The 20,787-nt window shown below is 42.0% G+C and overlaps 2 protein-coding genes across 2 annotated transcripts in view; one reads left to right on the top strand and one right to left on the bottom strand.

Annotated features, from left to right (window-relative positions):
- Positions 1-866: 866 nt before the first annotated feature.
- The window catches only part of LOC308393841 (NACHT, LRR and PYD domains-containing protein 12-like), a 317,425-nt gene continuing 297,504 nt past the window's right edge, over positions 867-20,787 (top strand). The window contains exons 1-6 of the mRNA XM_080877862.1: positions 867-1,255; positions 1,656-1,884; positions 2,026-3,817; positions 5,927-6,103; positions 9,297-9,473; positions 12,662-12,838. Of these exons, the coding sequence (XP_080733988.1) occupies positions 1,253-1,255; positions 1,656-1,884; positions 2,026-3,817; positions 5,927-6,103; positions 9,297-9,473; positions 12,662-12,838 (2,555 nt within the window). The 5' untranslated portion in view covers positions 867-1,252. The remainder of the gene's footprint in view (positions 1,256-1,655; positions 1,885-2,025; positions 3,818-5,926; positions 6,104-9,296; positions 9,474-12,661; positions 12,839-20,787) is intronic.
- Positions 16,601-18,029, bottom strand: LOC308394439 (uncharacterized protein; the record flags this gene model as incomplete). Its single annotated transcript, XM_080878786.1, has 5 exons — positions 17,684-18,029; positions 17,469-17,556; positions 17,279-17,387; positions 16,939-17,047; positions 16,601-16,710 (listed from the first exon to the last, which is right to left on the bottom strand). The coding sequence occupies exons 1-5, from the start codon at positions 17,745-17,747 to the stop codon at positions 16,601-16,603; spliced, it is 480 nt and encodes a 159-aa protein (XP_080734912.1). The 5' UTR covers positions 17,748-18,029.

Raw genomic sequence — 20,787 nt, 5'->3', positions numbered from 1 at the left:
TGAACATAGACTTGATTGCTCAGATCAGCCAATTCAAAATGCTAATTCAATCAACTCTGAGTTCATGGCTAGACTCAGTTTGTTGGCCCTGCACCTTAAAACTATTTCCTGTTTGTCCTTCATGTTTTTTGGATATTGTTTTCACATCTTATGTCACGGCTAGCGGGGCGAGCCATGTTGAATTTAATAAAGGACCCAAGATGCCGACACTGCTGTGAAGTGAGTGAGCTTTATTGAAACGGTGAAGTGCAGTGGAGATGGCCTGTGCAGAAGCTAAGATAACCTCTACTGAAAAAAACTACAAAACTAACCTGAAACCTTAAACGGAGACACGGGGAGACAACACAGACGAACCAGCAACAAGCAGGAGAAAACAAAGGGCTCATATACACAAAAGAGCCATCAGGGAATGAGAAAAGGGAGACACAGCAGGATTCATTGGACATAACCAGACAAGGGGAAGCAAAAGTAGACACACTAACATAGGACATGGCACTGTCAAAATAAAACAGGAAGTGAACACAGAGACACAATACTAACACAGTACAGAGGGAACACAGAAACCAAAACCTCAGAACTAGAAAATCTTAATCAGAATGAAATTGTAACAAAAGACAATAACAATCAAAACAAAACTACTGAGTCCACAGACTCGGGACATACATCGGCTCAAACTGTGGTCATAAATATTTTGTACTTGTAAATCTGACTGTGGAGTTGTGAACTGAGTTTTGTAACATTGTAAAACAAAATATCTGGAAAGTTCATGTTTTTGCGTTCATTGATTTGTGTGTGCAAAAATGTAAAAATGTAAGAAATGTAAGAAACATTAGAACTACTTTTGCTGACACAAAGTTTGGCGAGCACTGCAAGTTGTCCCTTTAAACCAGTCACTGATATAAAGAGAGCACCTTGTTCCAGGGCATCTGAGCATGGAGGGAAAGCTTTATGCAGGAGATGGTAAGAGCTGTTGGGACTAAAGAAACTGAGCAGAAAACTACAGACATCTGGAAACTGAGTTGTTAATTCTCAGTGGGATCAGCAGGACTAGCAAAGCTTCACCATGACAGTCATCTGATTGACTGAACCCATCCAAACATCACTTCATGGACCTTTAGCTTGTGTCTGTGTGTGGACAGACATAACATGAGCTAATTATTCATTACTCCTCCACAGAGTGGACCAGCAGAGAGCAGAGGTTTCCACTGGTCAGTCTGCACAGCAACATCAAACACACCTGGACTCTGTGGTTATGGTTTGTAGTACTACGTTTACATTTGTTCTTTTCAGTCACCTCTATGCTGCACTTTGTGGACCAGAGGATTGTCAGTGTGTCCAACATAAGTCAGAGTTTGGGCTCCATGATTTCAGTCAGATTGGGGTGACTGTAGCTCAGGAGGGGAGCAGGTCAGCTACTAGTCAGAAGGTTTGTGAATCAAACCCTGGCTGGCAAATGTACTGGGTAACGTACTAAACCCAAGCTGCCCTCTGATGCATCCATCAGAGTGTGAAAGAAAGTATTTAAGCATAGAACAATGTGCTTGGTTGAATGAGGCATGTTGCATAAAATGCTTTGTGTGCACAGAGTATCAAAGAGAGCTATATAAGAACCAGTCCATTTACCACTGGGTAATTCATATAGTCTTCTTTTCCAGCGGCTGGAGGACAACATCACCATGTTTGTGAAGAACGAGCTGAAGAAGATCCAGAAGCTTCTGAGTCCAGATCACCCAGAAACTTTAAAGAGCCAGATGGAGGATGAGGAGATGTTTGAAGGTGAGGATGAAGATGAAAGAAAGAGCTGCAGAGAAGCATTTCTGAAGATCACACTCCACTTCTTGAGGAGACTTAAGCAGCATGAGATGGCTGACCATCTGCAGAGCAGTAAGAGAATTTCTCTAAAGACTGAATATTGATCTTTCCTAATAGCTCAAGACATGGACCAATAGACATTCATCCTTTCAGGGTACTGAAAGGCTATGATATTTATTATATAATATTTTTTTCTGAATTTCTTACCTTCAGAAATATTTGCTCCACTCTGTAAACGAGAACTTAAAGCCCAACTGAAGAAGAAGTTCCAGTGTGTGTTTGAGGGCATCGCTAAAGCAGGAAGCCCAACCCTCCTGAATCAGATCTACACAGAGCTCTACATCACAGAGGGAGGAACTGCAGAGGTCAATGAGGAACATGAGGTCAGACAGATTGAAACAGCATCCAGGAAACCAGACAGACCAGAAACAACAATCAGACAAGAAGACATCTTTAAAGCCTCACCAGGAAGAGACGAACCAATCAGAACAGTGCTGACAAAGGGAGTGGCTGGCATTGGGAAAACAGTCTTAACACAGAAATACAGCCTGGACTGGGCTGAAGACAAAGCCAACCAGGACATCCAGTTCATATTTCCATTCACTTTCAGAGAGCTGAATGTGCTGAAAGAGGAAAAGTTCAGCTTGGTGGAGCTTGTTCATCACTTCTTTAATCAAACTAACGAATCAGGAATCTGCAGGCTTGAAGACTTCCAGGTTGTGTTCATACTTGATGGTCTGGATGAGTGTCGACTTAATTTGGACTTCAACAAAACTAAAATCCTGACTGAAACAAGAAAGTCCACCTCATTGGATGAGCTGCTGACAAACCTCATCAGAGGGAACCTGCTCCCTTCTGCTCGCCTTTGGATAACAACACGACCTGCAGCAGCCAATCAGATCCCTCCTCAGTGTGTCGACATGGTGACAGAGGTCAGAGGGTTCACTGACCCACAGAAGGAGGAGTACTTCAGGAAGAGATTCAGAGATGAGGAGCAGGCCAGCAGGATCATCTCCCACATCAAGAAAGCTCGAAGCCTCCACATCATGTGTCACATCCCAGTCTTCTGCTGGATCACTGCTACAGTTCTGGAGGATGTGCTGGAAACCAGAGAGGGAGGAGAGCTGCCCAAGACCCTGACTGAGATGTACATCCACTTCCTGGTGGTTCAGGCCAAAGTCAAGAGGATCAAATATGATGGAGGAGCTGAGACAGATCCACACTGGAGTCCAGAGAGCAGGAAGATGATTGAGTCACTGGGAAAACTGGCTTTTGATCAGCTGCAGAAAGGAAACCTGATCTTCTATGAACCAGACCTGACAGAGTGTGGCATCGATATCAGAGCAGCCTCAGTGTACTCAGGAGTGTTCACACAGATCTTTAAAGAGGAGAACCAACTGTACCAGGACAAGGTGTTCTGCTTTGTTCATCTCAGTGTTCAGGAGTTTCTGGCTGCTCTTCATGTCCACCTGACCTTCATCAACTCTGGACTCAATCTGCTGGAAGAGCAAGAAACAACTTGGAAGGTGTTTCAAACAAGAAAATCTTCAAAGAAATACTTCTACCAGTGTGCTGTGGACAAGGCCTTACAGAGCCCCAATGGACACCTGGACTTGTTCCTTCGTTTTCTCTTGGGTCTGAAGACTAATCAAACTCGTTTGCAAGGCCTGATGACACAAACAGGAAGTAGCTCAAAGACCAATCAAGAAGCAGTTCAGTACATCAAGAAGAAGCTCAGTGAGAATCTGTCTGCAGAGAAAAGCATCAATCTGTTTCACTGTCTGAATGAACTGAATGATCGTTCTCTAGTGGAGGAGATCCAACAGTCCCTGAGATCAGGAAGTCTCTCCACAGATAAACTGTCTCCTGCTCAGTGGTCAGCTCTGGTCTTCATCTTACTGTCATCAGAAAAAGATCTGGATGTGTTTGACCTGAAGAAATACTTTGCTTCAGAGGAGGCTCTTCTGAGGCTGCTGCCAGTGGTCAAAGCCTCTAAAAAAGCTCTGTAAGTTATAAAGTTTTTATTATTTAATTTGGTTGGTATGTTATGAAAAACACACTGCCATGAACCTCTGTTTTGTTTTTGTCAAAATCACTGTAATATAATCACTGTACCTTTATATACATGCGACTTAATGCTGCTGCCCTCTTGTGGCTAAAGTGTAATTATGTTCTTGTTATTAGGGAGGATTTGAGAGTAAGGCTACGTTCACACTGCAGGCGAAAGCGCATCAAATCCGATTTTTCTGACCTTTATAAATCTGACTTTTTTGACCCTATGCGACCCATATCCGATCATGCTATGACAGTGTGAACGTCGCGAATCCGATATTTTCAAATCCGACCTGGGTCACTTTCGTATGTGGTACTGAATCCGATACATATCCGATGTTTTAGAAAGCGACTGCTGTTTGAACGGTCATGTCGCATTAAATCCGTCTTTTACGTCACCAACACAAGACAGACGCCAATTATCAGCGCCCGATAAGACATCGCGAACGCTTCCTGGCCATCCCGTGTAGATGTCAGTGAAACTGTTGGGAAGACAACGTTGGAGAAACGTGAACATTTTATTTGTACTGTATAATCTGCAGATTCTGACAGAAATCTGCAGCTATCCTTTGAAGCACCGCTCCTCTAAAACAGCAATAAGGATCATTATTAGGTTATCTACATTATTATGTAAATAACAAAATAACTTAAAGCAAAAATTGGGAAACGTAAAGTCCGAAGTCTTCATATTAAGGGTCATCTGTCAAACAATATTCTTTGCTCTGGGTCTAAACAGAGCGCGTTGTGTGTGAAGTCTTCTTTTGCGCATGCAAATGCACAAATGCGTCCTTCATTTCCCCGAATTTGAAGGATTCGTCGGGTGTGTCCTTCGTGGCCCACCATATCCCAGAATTCATAGCGCGGCCCAGCCAAATTTCAGCTGCCAACAATGGCGGCAGCTACTAAGTTTTCAAATTACTCTTATTAATCTTTCTGGGTCACAAAATAAACTTTTAACATATTTTCAGGCGAGAAAGTAGCTGTGTAAACTTCAAATATCTGCTTGGTTTATCAAGACATCGCATATTTGCAAAAGTGTGCCGACGTTTTCGGAGACGTCTGTTCCCCACCCGCTCGCTAGCAAGCCGGGGGGTTCAATGGTCACTCCAGCCGGCGAGAGCAGCGGACGCCCGGCTTCATCGTTTTCAGACCCCGCTCTTTCGCTACTCAGGTTAAACATGATATATAAGTCACTCGGATAACTTAAAAATGTAATTGTTTGCCTTTTTTCTGTGTTTTATTTGTTCCGGAGTAAATCGGTTTGGCTGAGATCAAAGTTCCTCCGGGATTTTCACACAGCTGAATAAACGTTAAACAGGAAACTGATTAAACAGAAGTGTGAGACGGTCGAGAATTTACGCCAGTGTCCTGTTATATTTTAGATAGCAAGGAGCAGACGGCCGAGTTTATTAAACTCCACCGACACAGCGGTGACGCAAATCTGAAGGCTAGACCGTCCCATTTCACAGCCTCGCACTTCCAGCCTTTTCGGTCTTTGAAGGACCCGGCCCACGTAGGCCGCGAATACCGGGTCCTCCGAAGGATGCAGCCGACGTTTTGGGACACAGCTAGTGTGCGATGTTCTTTCAGTGTTGCACTTTGTAGACGCTCCCTGAGCACTGGTCTCACAGCCAGCTGCACATAGAGACCAGTGTTGTTAGTCCAGGTCAGAAGATGACTTGTTGGAATGAAAATGAGCTTGTAGTTTGTCTGCTTTAATAATGTGACTGGAAAAAGGTGTTGGACTTCAAATATGTCCATTTCTTTCACACTTCACCTTTAAAAGTGAAGCCTTGTGGTTCCTGGAAGGAAAAACACGACTTTTTCAAGTCTTTGTCCTGTTTTTATGATAAATGTATGACTTTAATGTGAAACATTCAGAGTTTTTTCTCTTGTTGTGTTTGTTTGAAGCTGCTTCCTGTTGGCTTCAGCTGTTTGGAGTTTCCATTTTCTAAACTTCTACATTCTGAACCTTCTTCAGCTCTGAACAGATGATGAAACACTGAATGATTTCAAGCTCACACTTTGTCTAATAAACTTACATCTTTCATTCTTTATACAGATTGATCGACTGTGGTTTGTCAGAGATCAGCTGTGATTATCTGGCAGCAGCACTGAAGTCCAACCCCTCCCATCTGAGACAGCTGGACCTGAGCTCCAACAACAAGCTGCAGGATTCAGGAGTGAAGCATCTGTGTGGTTTCCTGGAGAGTCCAGGATGTGGACTTGAAACTCTGGGGTCAGTCAGCATGTTTTAGTTGTGCTGAGATGAATATGATGTGAAAGTTGTGCTGACACTAAACTGCAGACATCAGGCTGATATTATACTGATCCACACTGAGGATCTTCATGGTAAAGTCTGTTTTCTTCTTCTCTGGTTTAGTCCATTGACTGCAGCAGAACAATGTTCACATTTCAAACAGTGAGACTCAACGTATGGCCCGCGGCCCACACGCGGCCTGCCCACCTTCCCTGATTCAGAGAGAGGGGACCCTGATTAACTGTGTAGTGTTCTTCCTCACAGTTCTAAGTATCAGACACAACAATGAATAATCCACAGCTGACTGTCTTTAGCAGGTCAAAGGTCACGGCACACAGCAGGCAGTGGGAAATATTATAATTCTGATCATTTATCAGCACATATCCATATGTATAAAAACAAAGCTGACACTGTGAGACTTGATCAGAGGTGTGATCATCACAGCAGAGGCCTTTGTGTCAAAGTCACTGAGGATCAAACAGAAACACATGAAGCAGATTTTCCTGTTCTGGCTTTTTATAGCAGATAACCTTCAAAATATTCTGCAGTCCATCAAAAACTGAAGCAAACCATGAATCAACATGTGAACATGAGCTGATGCTGCTGAAGGGAAGCAAAGTTACAGAGGTTTGATTACAGACACAGCTGAGAGTTTGTAATCTGTCATCATTTTAAAAGGTTTACATTTCTTCAGTATATCCACATTTGCAGCTGCTACCTCAACCTCCACTTGTCCAACACAACTGCTGTCCACTGCCTCCATGACATTGTGATTTTGCTGTTGGTCTTCTGTCAGATCTTCATCAATCACTTCTGCACGGGGCACACCTTCAGACTCTGCAGCTGCATAACGAAAGCCTGTAAGATAAAATTAGACATAAGGTAAATGTACACCAATATTCCAATGACAGGTGTGTGATTCATCTGGAAGTTATGTGCGGATTAGTGTACAGTGATAGCAATTTAGTATGTTTTTAGAGGGGGGGGGGGTTGTTTACCTCCGATGGGTGCTCTTTTTCGCTTCCGTTGCGTACGCCTTGAGTGCCGGTCCGAGTCTGATACAGGTATGTCGTCATGCCCCATGTGCAGTGTTGGTGCCCAGTCTGGATTTGTTACATCCATTTCATATGCTGGTTTGCCTGCAATAATGCCAAATCATAAGCTACTCAGTCGACATGATGTGGTTCTGCAGCATCACACATTAGCATGTTTTATCTCATTATCTATGACCTCAGCACGTTGAAAATAACACTAAAAGCCTTTCAAGAGTGATATGAATTAATTTAGAACTCACCGGAAAGAAAATGCCGTGAGCAAACCAACAAAAAGCTGGGGATTGCAGAGAACTCGATATCCGCTCGTCTCACCGCTGCAATCCAAGCCTGACGTCTTTGTTTAGTAATATCGGATACATGGGATCCCTCACGTTGCCTCCAGGATGGAAAATGATGAAAAGAGAGCCCGTTATCCAGCTTCTTGCCTTCACGATCGTGTGATCTAACGTTGCAACCGACAACACAACACGTACGATCCATAGCTGAAATGGTATCCTTTGGCTGGCCTACTGTCATGGCGGAAGGGGGCATGGCCCATCTCCCGTGACATCACGCTCCAAAGCCCTATAGGTGGGAAAATGTACCATGTCGACCAATCAAAAATGATATGGAAACATGACATTTGGTTGTTTAGCAAAAGGGGGAAGTTTTAGGAGTGACCGGCAAGAGAGAGCGAGTGAGCGAAAGAGAGAGAGAGTTTTGATACGTGAGAGATTTGTGACGTTTACCGTGTTTGGTCTCAAGTTAGTTTGTTGTCTTGTGTATTTAGTGTGTAGCTGTTGTTTTGTTTTGTGTGTCAGTTCTACTAGTGATCGTCACAGTTGCTGCCTTAAAGCCAACAAAGGCAGATTGCAGTGTAAACGCTGAGTGACACACCTGCTGTCAGACCTGCAGGTTTATCCCTGTGCTGTTCTCATATGTGTTAGAGTGACACAAACTATTGTTTGACACCTGATTGTTCTGTAAATAGTTTGAAATGATTATATGAAAAACGTCTGAGCCTTGGCTGCATTTTTTGGTAAATAGTACCATATAACTTTGTTGTTTGCAAAACGTGTGCGTATTTTTAAAAATGTACAATCTCTATTTGCATTTCAAGTTATGAAGATGATTCGTTAAACATGTGTGTGGTTTTTACAGTCAAAATATCACTTTCTACGTGTATTTTAAATTTTGTCTGAATTTAGATAAATTGTGCTGATACAGTTGGTCAAAATGAGAAAATAACAGATTGGCAAGATAAACTGTTTTTAAAGGTAAAATATAGAGGCCACATCAAAAGTAGTCAAGAAGGGTTAAAGGCTAAAAGCAAAGTTGTCACCAAGTACTGTTTATATTTGTGTGTATTGCTGCAGCTTTTTTGAGTATTAATTTGGTGCCTTTGTGTGAAATAATGGTATTGTGAGTGATCCATATAGTCACAAAGAATAGCCACTTGTTTCTGTGCTACCAAAGTTCCCCGGCTTTCATTCAAAATGTGTTTATCGTCAGCACCTGCATATTAAACTACTTAAACATTATAAATGTCTTCAAGCTCACACTGAGGCCTGTGGGGTACTATCAGCCACTGAGACAGTACACACATTTATATGTGTTTGTATATGAATATTTCATACTTTAAGACTGCCTGTTTATTTAAGGGAGATGAACAAAATACATTGGAATTGTACAAAATAATATCATGGATGATAAATTAAATAGATTTTAAGTAGATGCTTGTGCATTCTTAAAGTCTTATATGTTGAACTGAACTATGTGATCTGTTCAAAGCCTTAATCTTAATTTGAAGTGAAATGTGCATTTTGAGTTTATACACTATGTATATAAGGCGACCGTTTCCTTTTGCAGTATTTTTGTGTGGTGTACTTTTCTATGTCTTAACAAAAGGGGAACAAAGGTGTTTAAGTTCACCTAGGATGATGTGTTTTAATTTTCACATGGTCTTGCTTGAATTTGACCCTGACAAAGGCGTATGAACTCTGTCAGCTGTTTGGAGTTTCCATTTTCTAAACTTCTACATTCTGAACCTTCTTCAGCTCTGAACAGATGATGAAACACTGAATGATTTCAAGCTCACACTTTGTCTAATAAACTTACATCTTTCATTCTTCATACAGATTGAGGAGCTGTGGTTTGTCAGAGATCAGCTGTGATTATCTGGCAGCAGCACTGAAGTCCAACCCCTCCCATCTGAGACAGCTGGACCTGAGCTACAACAACAACCTGCAGGATTCAGGAGTGAAGCATCTGTGTGGTTTCCTGGAGAGTCCAGGATGTGGACTTGAAACTCTGGGGTCAGTCAGCATGTTTTAGTTGTGCTGAGATGAATATGATGTGAAAGTTGTGCTGACACTAAACTGCAGACATCAGGCTGATATTATACTGATCCACACTGAGGATCTTCATGGTAAAGTCTGTTTTCTTCTTCTCTGGTTTAGTCCATTGACTGCAGCAGAACAATGTTCACATTTCAAACAGTGAGACTCAACGTATGGCCCGCGGCCCACACGCGGCCTGCCCACCTTCCCTGATTCAGAGAGAGGGGACCCTGATTAACTGTGTAGTGTTCTTCCTCACAGTTCTAAGTATCAGACACAACAATGAATAATCCACAGCTGACTGTCTTTAGCAGGTCAAAGGTCACGGCACACAGCAGGCAGTGGGAAATATTATAACTCTGATCATTTATCAGCACATATCCATATGTATAAAAACAAAGCTGACACTGTGAGACTTGATCAGAGGTGTGATCATCACAGCAGAGGCCTTTGTGTCAAAGTCACTGAGGATCAAACAGAAACACATGAAGCAGATTTTCCTGTTCTGGCTTTTTATAGCAGATAACCTTCAAAATATTCTGCAGTCCATCAAAAACTGAAGCAAACCATGAATCAACATGTGAACATGAGCTGATGCTGCTGAAGGGAAGCAAAGTTACAGAGGTTTGATTACAGACACAGCTGAGAGTTTGTAATCTGTCATCATTTTAAAAGGTTTACATTTCTTCAGTATATCCACATTTGCAGCTGCTACCTCAACCTCCACTTGTCCAACACAACTGCTGTCCACTGCCTCCATGACATTGTGATTTTGCTGTTGGTCTTCTGTCAGATCTTCATCAATCACTTCTGCACGGGGCACACCTTCAGACTCTGCAGCTGCATAACGAAAGCCTGTAAGATAAAATTAGACATAAGGTAAATGTACACCAATATTCCAATGACAGGTGTGTGATTCATCTGGAAGTTATGTGCGGATTAGTGTACAGTGATAGAAATTTAGTATGTTTTTAGAGGGGGGGGGGGGGTTGTTTACCTCCGATGGGTGCTCTTTTTCGCTTCCGTTGCGTACGCCTTGAGTGCCGGTCCGAGTCTGATACAGGTATGTCGTCATGCCCCATGTGCAGTGTTGGTGCCCAGTCTGGATTTGTTACATCCATTTCATATGCTGGTTTGCCTGCAATGATGCCAAATCATAAGCTACTCAGTCGACATGATGTGGTTCTGCAGCATCACACATTAGCATGTTTTATCTCATTATCTATGACCGCAGCACATTGAAAATCACACTAAAAGCCTTTCAAGAGTGATATGAATTAATTTAGAACTCACCGGAAAGAAAATGCCGTGAGCAAACCAACAAAAAGCTGGGGATTGCAGAGAACTCGATATCTGCTCGTCTCACCGCTGCAATCCAAGCCTGACGTCTTTGTTTAGTAATATCGGATACATGGGATCCCTCACGTTGCCTCCAGGACGGAAAACGATGAAAAGAGAGCCCGTTATCCAGCTTCTTGCCTTCACGATCGTGTGATCTAACGTTGCAACCGACAACACAACACGTACGATCCATAGCTGAAATGGTATCCTTTGGCTGGCCTACTGTCATGGCGGAAGGGGGCATGGCCCATCTCCCGTGACATCACGCTCCAAAGCCCTATAGGTGGGAAAATGTACCATGTCGACCAATCAAAAATGATATGGAAACATGACATTTGGTTGTTTAGCAAAAGGGGGAAGTTTTAGGAGTGACCGGCAAGAGAGAGAGCGAGTGAGCGAAAGAGAGAGAGAGTTTTGATACGTGAGAGATTTGTGACGTTTACCGTGTTTGGTCTCAAGTTAGTTTGTTGTCTTGTGTATTTAGTGTGTAGCTGTTGTTTTGTTTTGTGTGTCAGTTCTACTAGTGATCGTCACAGTTGCTGCCTTAAAGCCAACAAAGGCAGATTGCAGTGTAAACGCTGAGTGACACACCTGCTGTCAGACCTGCAGGTTTATCCCTGTGCTGTTCTCATATGTGTTAGAGTGACACAAACTATTGTTTGACACCTGATTGTTCTGTAAATAGTTTGAAATGATTATATGAAAAACGTCTGAGCCTTGGCTGCATTTTTTGGTAAATAGTACCATATAACTTTGTTGTTTGCAAAACGTGTGCGTATTTTTAAAAGTGTACAATCTCTATTTGCATTTCAAGTTATGAAGATGATTCGTTAAACACGTGTGTGGTTTTTACAGTCAAAATATCACTTTCTACTTGTATTTTAAATTTTGTCTGAATTTAGATAAATTGTGCTGATACAGTTGGTCAAAATGAGAAAATAACAGATAAACTGTTTTTAAAGGTAAAATATAGAGGCCACATCAAAAGTAGTCAAGAAGGGTTAAAGGCTAAAAGCAAAGTTGTCACCAAGTACTGTTTATATTTGTGTGTATTGCTGCAGCTTTTTTGAGTATTAATTTGGTGCCTTTGTGTGAAATAATGGTATTGTGAGTGATCCATATAGTCACAAAGAATAGCCACTTGTTTCTGTGCTACCAAAGTTCCCCAGCTTTCATTCAAAATGTGTTTATCGTCAGCACCTGCACATTAAACTACTTAAACATTATAAATGTCTTCAAGCTCACACTGAGGCCTGTGGGGTACTATCAGCCACTGAGACAGTACACACATTTATATGTGTTTGTATATGAATATTTCATACTTTAAGACTGCCTGTTTATTTAAGGGAGATGAACAAAATACATTGGAATTGTACAAAATAATATCATGGATGATAAATTAAATAGATTTTAAGTAGATGCTTGTGCATTCTTAAAGTCTTATATGTTGAACTGAACTATGTGATCTGTTCAAAGCCTTAATCTTAATTTGAAGTGAAATGTGCATTTTGAGTTTATACACTATGTATATAAGGCGACCGTTTCCTTTTGCAGTATTTTTGTGTGGTGTACTTTTCTATGTCTTAACAAAAGGGGAACAAAGGTGTTTAAGTTCACCTAGGATGATGTGTTTTAATTTTCACATGGTCTTGCTTGAATTTGACCCTGACAAAGGCGTATGAACTCTGTCAGCTGTTTGGAGTTTCCATTTTCTAAACTTCTACATTCTGAACCTTCTTCAGCTCTGAACAGATGATGAAACACTGAATGATTTCAAGCTCACACTTTGTCTAATAAACTTACATCTTTCATTCTTTATACAGATTGAGGGGCTGTGGTTTGTCAGAGATCAGCTGTGATTATCTGGCAGCAGCACTGAAGTCCAACCCCTCCCATCTGAGAGAGCTGGACCTGAGCTACAACAACAAGCTGCAGGATTCAGGAGTGAAGCATCTGTGTGGTTTCCTGGAGAGTCCAGGATGTGGACTTGAAACTCTGAGGTCAGTCAGCATGTTTTAGTTGTGCTGAGATGAATATGATGTGAAAGTTGTGCTGACACTAAACTGCAGACATCAGGCTGATATTATACTGATCCACACTGAGGATCTTCATGGTAAAGTCTGTTTTCTTCTTCTCTGGTTTAGTCCATTGACTGCAGCAGAACAATGTTCACATTTCAAACCTTCAAAGAAGAAGAAAAATCCTCCACTGGATAATTCACTGTGAAACTCTCCAACTCTTCATTCCACCTTAAAGTCTGTCTGACACTGAAATCCAAAGCAAAATGTGCGTTTGCTTTACAGACAGCAGTCCAACACAAACATACACACATCATCCAAAACACAGTCCAACATCCAAATCTCCTCCACTGCCAGCATGAATGATGGGAAAGAGAAGGAGGAACACTCTGACATTCAGGGTTAGAATGAGTTTCATGAAGCAGACTGTGAAGATCAAAGCTGCATTAGAAAGCTTACATGAATGAATGAGTGGACAGAAGTGGACAGAGATCATCTGAAGCACTTCAAAGGCTTTAAATCAGCACATTTCTCTTTATTCTTTATCAACTCTGTTAGTTTCTCTCAGTTTTCTGTGGAATGAAGCTAACAGCAGGCTAATAAGATGCTGACCAATAGGTTTCTATTAAAGGTTGTAATTTGTATATGAAAAAGTGCTTTGGCTCAGCAGGGATCAGCTTACAGGTAGAATACAGCTGCTGGATGGGATTAGCATGTCATAGCTATCTACCAAACTGCTAACTGGGGGATTTCAGGCCATCTATGGATCATTTTTGCTAACTGTTTATTCAGCTTAGGCTCACAGGGCTGCAGCCTGTGCCCTAGCTGTCATAGGGCAAGAGGCGTGGTCCACCTGCACAGGTGAGCAGTCCATCACAGGGCCAACAGAGAGAGACAGAGAAGCACTCTCTCACATCCACACCTACAGCCAATTTAGAAGCACCAATGAACCTAAGCAGCATTTCATTGGACTGTGGGAGAACATCCAACCTCCACAGAAAGGCCAACAAGCTTCAACCTACAACCTTCTTGCTTTAAGGCACTAGTGCGAACCACTTTTCCCCATTTCAGCCCAAATCCTGCATCTTCCTGTTTCTGACTCCAGGCCAGCTCCACTAACACTTTCTCATCAGACACTGCCACCTAGTGGAGGAAGTCTTAGTCCCATTTGAAGCTTCAGATTACAGTTAGTTCCTTTACAAAGAGGTGGAGGTGGTGGGGCCACAGCACCATCATCACTGAGTGCCATAGGACACTTAACCTTTGTTTCCATATGCTGGGAACTTCCTGTTGTTCCAAGGAGGACTGGAAAATGTGTGAAAATCTCCCAGTCAGTTCCTCACAGCACACTTCAATCATTTCCCTCCCACAGCATCAGGACCAGGGCTTTTTCTCTCTTTGGTCCCACTAAGAGATTTCCACACAAACACCTCATCAGTGGGACTCTCAGAGCTACCAGCCCTTTGCTACAATCACAAAGCTCTTCATTGAAATCAATGATATCAAAGCTGGAATCAAATGAGTCCAAGTCTTCTGCTGATTCAGCATCACATTCATCTTTGCTCCTTGTTCTGCATCCCCACCATGGACTTCATTCCTTTCCAAGCCTGCCTTGAGTGTCCTTTATTCAGCTCATCCTCTGCTTTACTTTTACACCTGATTTTAGCTGCTTTATCTCTCTTTCAACAAGTTTCTGTGCCTCAATCTTTTTCTTCTCTCCCTCATAACAAGACAGCTTCTTCTGCCTGAGAACATGTTGGAGTGATTTACTAATCCAGGGCTGCTTATTGGGGAAAATACTTCCTGTTTCCAAAGTAATCCCCATTTTTCCCAGAAAGAAATGTAAGTAGAAATCGATGATCTAAGTGAGAACATGAGCCTTTAAAAAGTCCCAGTGGGTGCAGTCAAAGCAGTCCCTCAGTCCCAGTATAGAGTCTTTGGTCCAGACTGGAACAACTGTGTGCCCAGTTTGAGCTCTCTTCAGTCCTGTGACCTGACAGACCCAGAGGGGCCATCACATCACATTTAGAAGCTCCCCTAATGGAGCCACAACACATGTCCAACACTTAGTGTGTCTTGTTGGACCAACTGGAAGAAATGATTCAAGGACTTAGTCACAGAACAGAGATTCAAATCTCCAAAATCCAACTGGCTGCATCAGGACATATAGTCTGAAACTCTGCACAGTTTCCTGTTTGAAGCTGCTTCCTGTTGGCTTCAGCTGTTTGGAGTTTCCATTTTCTAAACTTCTACATTCTGAACCTTCTTCAGCTCTGAACAGATGATGAAACACTGAATGATTTCAAGCTGACACTTTGTCTAATAAACTTACATCTTTCATTCTTTATACAGATTGAGGAGCTGTGGTTTGTCAGAGATCAGCTGTGATTATCTGGCAGCAGCACTGAAGTCCAACCCCTCCCATCTGAGACAGCTGGAGCTACAACTTAACAACCTGAAGGATCCAGATGTGAAGCAGCTGTCTGATCTCCAGCAGAGTCCAGACTACAGACTGGAGACTCTGAGGTCAGTAGAGTGATGGAGTGAGTGGGTGGTGCTGTCAGCAGTATTGTACTAAACACAGTCAGTATGAAACAAAGATCCAGTGTTTCCTGTAAAGCTGCAGCTTCTCAGTGAAGCTGTGAGAGGAGAATGGTGACAGGCTTCAGGATTGGACACAAACACTTCCTGTTTCTGACCTTTATGGTCACCATGGTAACGGCTGACACGCTCTGATCAAACACTGTCAACAGCCAATCAGCTCTCTGAACAAAGCAGCACGCAGACCAATGACTGCATTCGTTTCCAAGTTTAAAGCAGTGAAGAACACAGTCTGTAGGTGAGGAAGAATTTAGTGAGAGCAGATGTTTGGATGGAATTCCTCCAGTTAACAGCTGGAACCGTCCATCTGGATTGTTGGGCTTGTTGTTGGGGTTCCTACAGAGCTCAGAGTGGACACACCAAGGTTCTTCTAATGAATGAAAGTCCAAACTCAAACTAGGAGGGAAAAACATCTTCATCAACTTCAATAAAAATCCAAAGATTAGAAAAAGTGAAGCAACAATGAGTCCTAGTACAGTCCCAGCACTGAAGTCCCTGCTGCTCTTTATACTGGATGTGCTGCATCACTGACTGACAGCTGATGAAGAGTCTCTGGAAACACGCGTTTATCTCCTCTGCTCTTCCTTCTTCTCTCTGCAGGTGGAGCTGATGATGGTAAACAGGACGGTGTGTGTGCTGAGAGAGGAGGAGCTGTGTCCTGATGATCCAGAGAGGTTGAAGCAGCAGCAGCTTGTGTGTAGAGATGCTCTGACTGGGCCATGTTACTGGGAGGTGGAGAGGAGAGCTTCATCCAGCAGTGACTGACAGAGGAATGAGAAGAAGTGCAGATGACTGTCAGTGCTGCAGAGTGAACTGCTCTGAGAACAGCTCCACTGTCAGACACAATGTAGAGTCCAGCATCATCCCTGTGTGTCCCTCTGGATCTGACAGAGGATCATCAGTGTATCTGGACTGCTCTGCTGCTGCTCTGTCCTTCTACAGTCTCTGCACAGTCTCTGTCTGACTCTGGCTACATTTTTGGCATTTATATTCTTGGTTGCTCTCTTTATATTTTTCACATGCAAAATGTGCCCATCTTTGGCAAGATTCACACTGCACCTGGAAAGGAAAAATAAATGGCTCATATTCTGTTTGGTGAATACTATTACTCAACATTTTAATTATGATTGGCAAGTAATGATACTAAGACTTATGTGTTTCTTTTGTTTTGTTTTGTTTTACCATTTCAATCATGCTGCGGTCAGCGTTAGCATCTAACATGGAGCAAACAATGCAGTAGTCCTCAGCGTTCCCTGAAACACAATCATAGTTAGGTTTTAATCAAACATTATTTATTGAATAATTAAAAAATAATAGTACATTTTTTCCAAATATACTTCCTGGAAAATTAGTCTAAATTAGACTTTGAGAAGGGTCTTATCTGAAAGTGTTTGAAGAGCACTATTTGTACTGTGCTCTTTGAAAAGCACTATTTAAATTGGAAGTACGCACTAACGTGATAAGGACTTTACTGGACTTACCTCGATTTTCAAGTAGGGTGCAAGCTATCTGCATTCGCTCCAGCACAACTGGCTCTGTAGTGGTTGACACCTCACTGACCTCTCCAAAATCAAGGTAGTGTTCTGCAAACTGTGAGATTGATCATAATTAGAATGTAAAGTCTTAATTAGGTAAAGGATAGGATAATTATAAGCCACAAGGCTTCAGCCTATTCCTTTTTCAGTTACTGTATGATTAAGTACTTCTATGTAAAATGATCATCTTTGTTGTTGTTGACCGAAATAACTTTCACTTCACTTAAATTCACTTAAAGTCTTAATTCTAGCTAACAAGAAACTGAATCATTTGAATACGGGTTACCTTTAACAGTAAAACTCCACAACTGCTGGAATCCTGTCGCTTGTTGTGTTGCATAGTCTGTAACTGCCACTCCATGGTGTCTTCATGCCCTCTCATCCTCAGAAAATTCCTAGTTGAACAAAAGTGTTTGTAATGAAACAAGATTTTTTTTTTTTTTAATCTAAGAATAACACCTCAGTATCATACATACCTCCAGTTGCGCAGAATTTTCCTGTCATAAACACCTTCATTCCCATGGGGTCTATGAGCAGTATTTTCTGTGCAGAAATGTTGACAATCTAAAGAAAAAGTTAAATTAAAAATTACAATTGTTTGTGCCACTGAAAACTTATTTAAAAATAACACTTTGTGCAAGAAACTGCTTCACAACAAATTATGCAAATTAATAACAAAATGAACACATACCACAAGAATCCAGTGTGTACCAAAGTTCACAGGGCACAGCCACGTCTTCAACTGGGAACTTCATCTGTGGGATTGGAAGTGCAGAGTAATTTGGATTTACTTAGGTACCATGCGTCTCAGGGTGTTTTCAAATATAGTCTTCTTTAAAGGAACCGAACTCTTTCCTCAGCAACAGAAAGGAGTCAACTGTTTGGACCACTTCTGAGCTTTCAACATACCAGTTGAGGCATCTGAACTGCCCAGAAAACAACGAGCTTGCAACTACTGAACAGAGCAGGTGTGCAGCATTCTGCACAAGTATACAAAAATGTTATAGAACAGTAAATAGGGTTTTTTTTATTTCAAAATTAGTAGGTAAATGACATTTCTTACTTACCTTTCGTCTCTCAATAACACGGTGCAGATATGCATCAATGACCTGTTTTGAAAAATCTGAGTTTATACAACAACAGCAACAATTTTTGAAGTAACTGCTTGAGTGCTGTACACAAAAACATCTAAAGGAATATAATTGCTGATAAAGGTTCTTTCTGCATATACTGGAACTGGGTATTATGATGTCACAACATCTGTGTTGTGGTTGATAACATTTTTTCCTATTGAAGTGAATGGGTGAAACCTTATCAGAGTTTTGCTATATAAACCCCCCGACCTACCCGCACATTTTAAACTATTAATGGTCTCTGCACTGCAAATGCTTCAGAAGGAGCAGAACCTCGAAATCAGAATCAATAATGATAAGTTCTCTTACCTCATCAGAAACCACCGTGACCCCTGCAGTGTTCGAAAAATAACTTGTATGGTCCAACAGCTGCCTCCAAGCGCCCAGTATCCTTTGCACGCCATAGCCTCTTTACTAAAAGAAAAATATGATAAGTTAGCTCAGGCATGCATGAGATTTCTAGTGGATACGCTTGGTAAAGGCCGACGGGCCACAACAGGAAAAAGTCAATACAATAGGCATGCATTTACACGCAGAGAAATAGGAAAGGTACAGCGGGTGGGCAAAATAGAAAATTACTGACAGGCAGATCCATTTCCAGAATTCCACAAGCTCAGTGCACGTTGCATGTTTCTTTATATCCAATATGAGTTGAAGACTGCAAAATGCAAACAAAGTCATGCAACAGTCAATTAAGTTGCAACGCCAAACTGGCAACAAATGACCAACTGGTCAAAAAGAGTTGTTCACTATGTCACCTTCATCTTCTAAGCTTTGTTTCCGGGAGGGAAGTTCTTGTTCACGCGTTTCTGGTCCTGGAACACAATTAAACTCCTTGTGTCAGCCGTTTTGGGTGCAGAATGAATCTTCTGGACTTTGCTGGCACTGAGGGTTAGCAGTAGGATGGCAGGGAGGCATCTTCAGGTCTGTGCTGCTGTTCACCGTCTGACTGCGAGTTGGGTATTTTTACTTGTCACTGATATTTACATGGTGGCTTCTTCTGTATGGCTTGATATGGTCAATGCTGTAGTGATTTCTTAAAGTTGCTCCTTCTGTGTTTTTTAATCTCACACATTTGCCAGCGATGTCTTGAATGGTGTAGGGTCCTGAAAAATCTGGATCAAGTCTTCCTCCCTTCCTTCCACGTTTCACGTTCAAGAGAAGAACTTCATCTCCAACGCTGTACACAAGGTTTCTGTACTTCTGGACTCGTCTAGCATAAGCTTCCTTTTGTAAGTCTTGGGTCTTTGCCATATTTTCCTCTACAGTTTTTTTTTAACTTGCTCTTGTGCGTCTCTTGTAGAAGATACAAAGTCACCGTAACTCGACTCCTCAGGGAGAATGATGGAGGACAGCTAAAATGTTCACATTTTAAATTACAATTAGTCCACCACCATCACCTTTGTTTTGGTCACATTCAGTTTCAGGTGATTCTCCTCATGAACCGACCAATCAGTCCTCTGTACTCCTCTTCCCTTCCCATTCCCTCTTTAATCCAGGATCTCAACCAGTTTGTTATGTTCTCTCTTATAACTTAACTGGTAAAGTAACAACACATTTTTGGTTGTTAGTAACTTACTTTATTAACCATGTTGTGGAACGGCACAGGCATATCAATGCACACATGCACCACGCTTGGTGTTCTCTACTTTACCACAAAATATAGACTGATTTTACTAAATACATCACAGTTCCTCCCATCCAGCTTTGATGAACACATTAAGTATCAAACAATCGAGATATTTTCAGGTAAATGCCGTAACCCAATAATTGTACTTAAACTGAAATATGACACCTATTCAGTGATTTACAACATAGAGGTAGGTTGTTTCCTCATAAACATTTTAACCGCTTTCCTTACAAAATGAACTGGAAACCTATAAGTTCAGTCTCTGAGGTGCTCTGGGATTTCTCTCAGGGTAACGTCTGCCTGTTTGGTCAGAGTCCATAGTGCTCTGTGTGGAAAGTTCAGGTGTTTGAACATTGGTGGTTTCACGTAAACCCTGAACCTCAGGTGGTGAAGCGAGGGCAAACTCTTCTGAATCTTGAGGTGTAGATGTGTCCTCTCAGGTTGCTCTGGAACTACGTGACATTCTGCATCTAGAATCTGATCAACATGTCTACGCCAGACTAAGTTGGCTCCAACATTTATGGTGTATATCAGCGGTCCGGTCCGTGAATGAATCGTGCCAGAATGCCATTTCTGACTTGGGTCTCTGTAGTCTCTGGCGAGAACTTTTTGTCCAACATTGAAGAACCTGGTTTTGTTTCTTGTTGCTTCCACCATGGAAGACTGTTTATCTTGGACATCCTTGCGAATGTCTGGTTTCAGCAAATCTAGATGTGATCTCAGATCTCATCCCATGAAGAGCATTGCAGGTGTGTGTCCAGTTGTTGCATGAGTGGTAAGACAGTAAAAAAATTGTCAATTTTCTGTTGTAGCGGTTTCCCCTCTGTGCGACTGGCTGGTTCAGCTTTGTTGCAGGATGATGGTGAGCTGAAGTGATATGTCGTATGCCGTTACTCCCAAGGAAACACTGGAACTCCTCTCCAGTAAACTGATGACCATTGTCACTTACGAGCTGTTGTGGCGGACCTGTGCGTGCAAACGGTGACCAAAGACTATTGATCGTGCTGGCAGCTGTTGCTTGCTTTACGGGGA

Source organism: Rhamphochromis sp. 'chilingali' (assembly GCF_963969265.1).
Source record: "Rhamphochromis sp. 'chilingali' genome assembly, chromosome: 1".
In the NCBI taxonomy this organism is placed as follows: domain Eukaryota; kingdom Metazoa; phylum Chordata; class Actinopteri; order Cichliformes; family Cichlidae; genus Rhamphochromis; species Rhamphochromis sp. 'chilingali'.
This window is presented reverse-complemented; position numbering and strand designations above follow the sequence as displayed.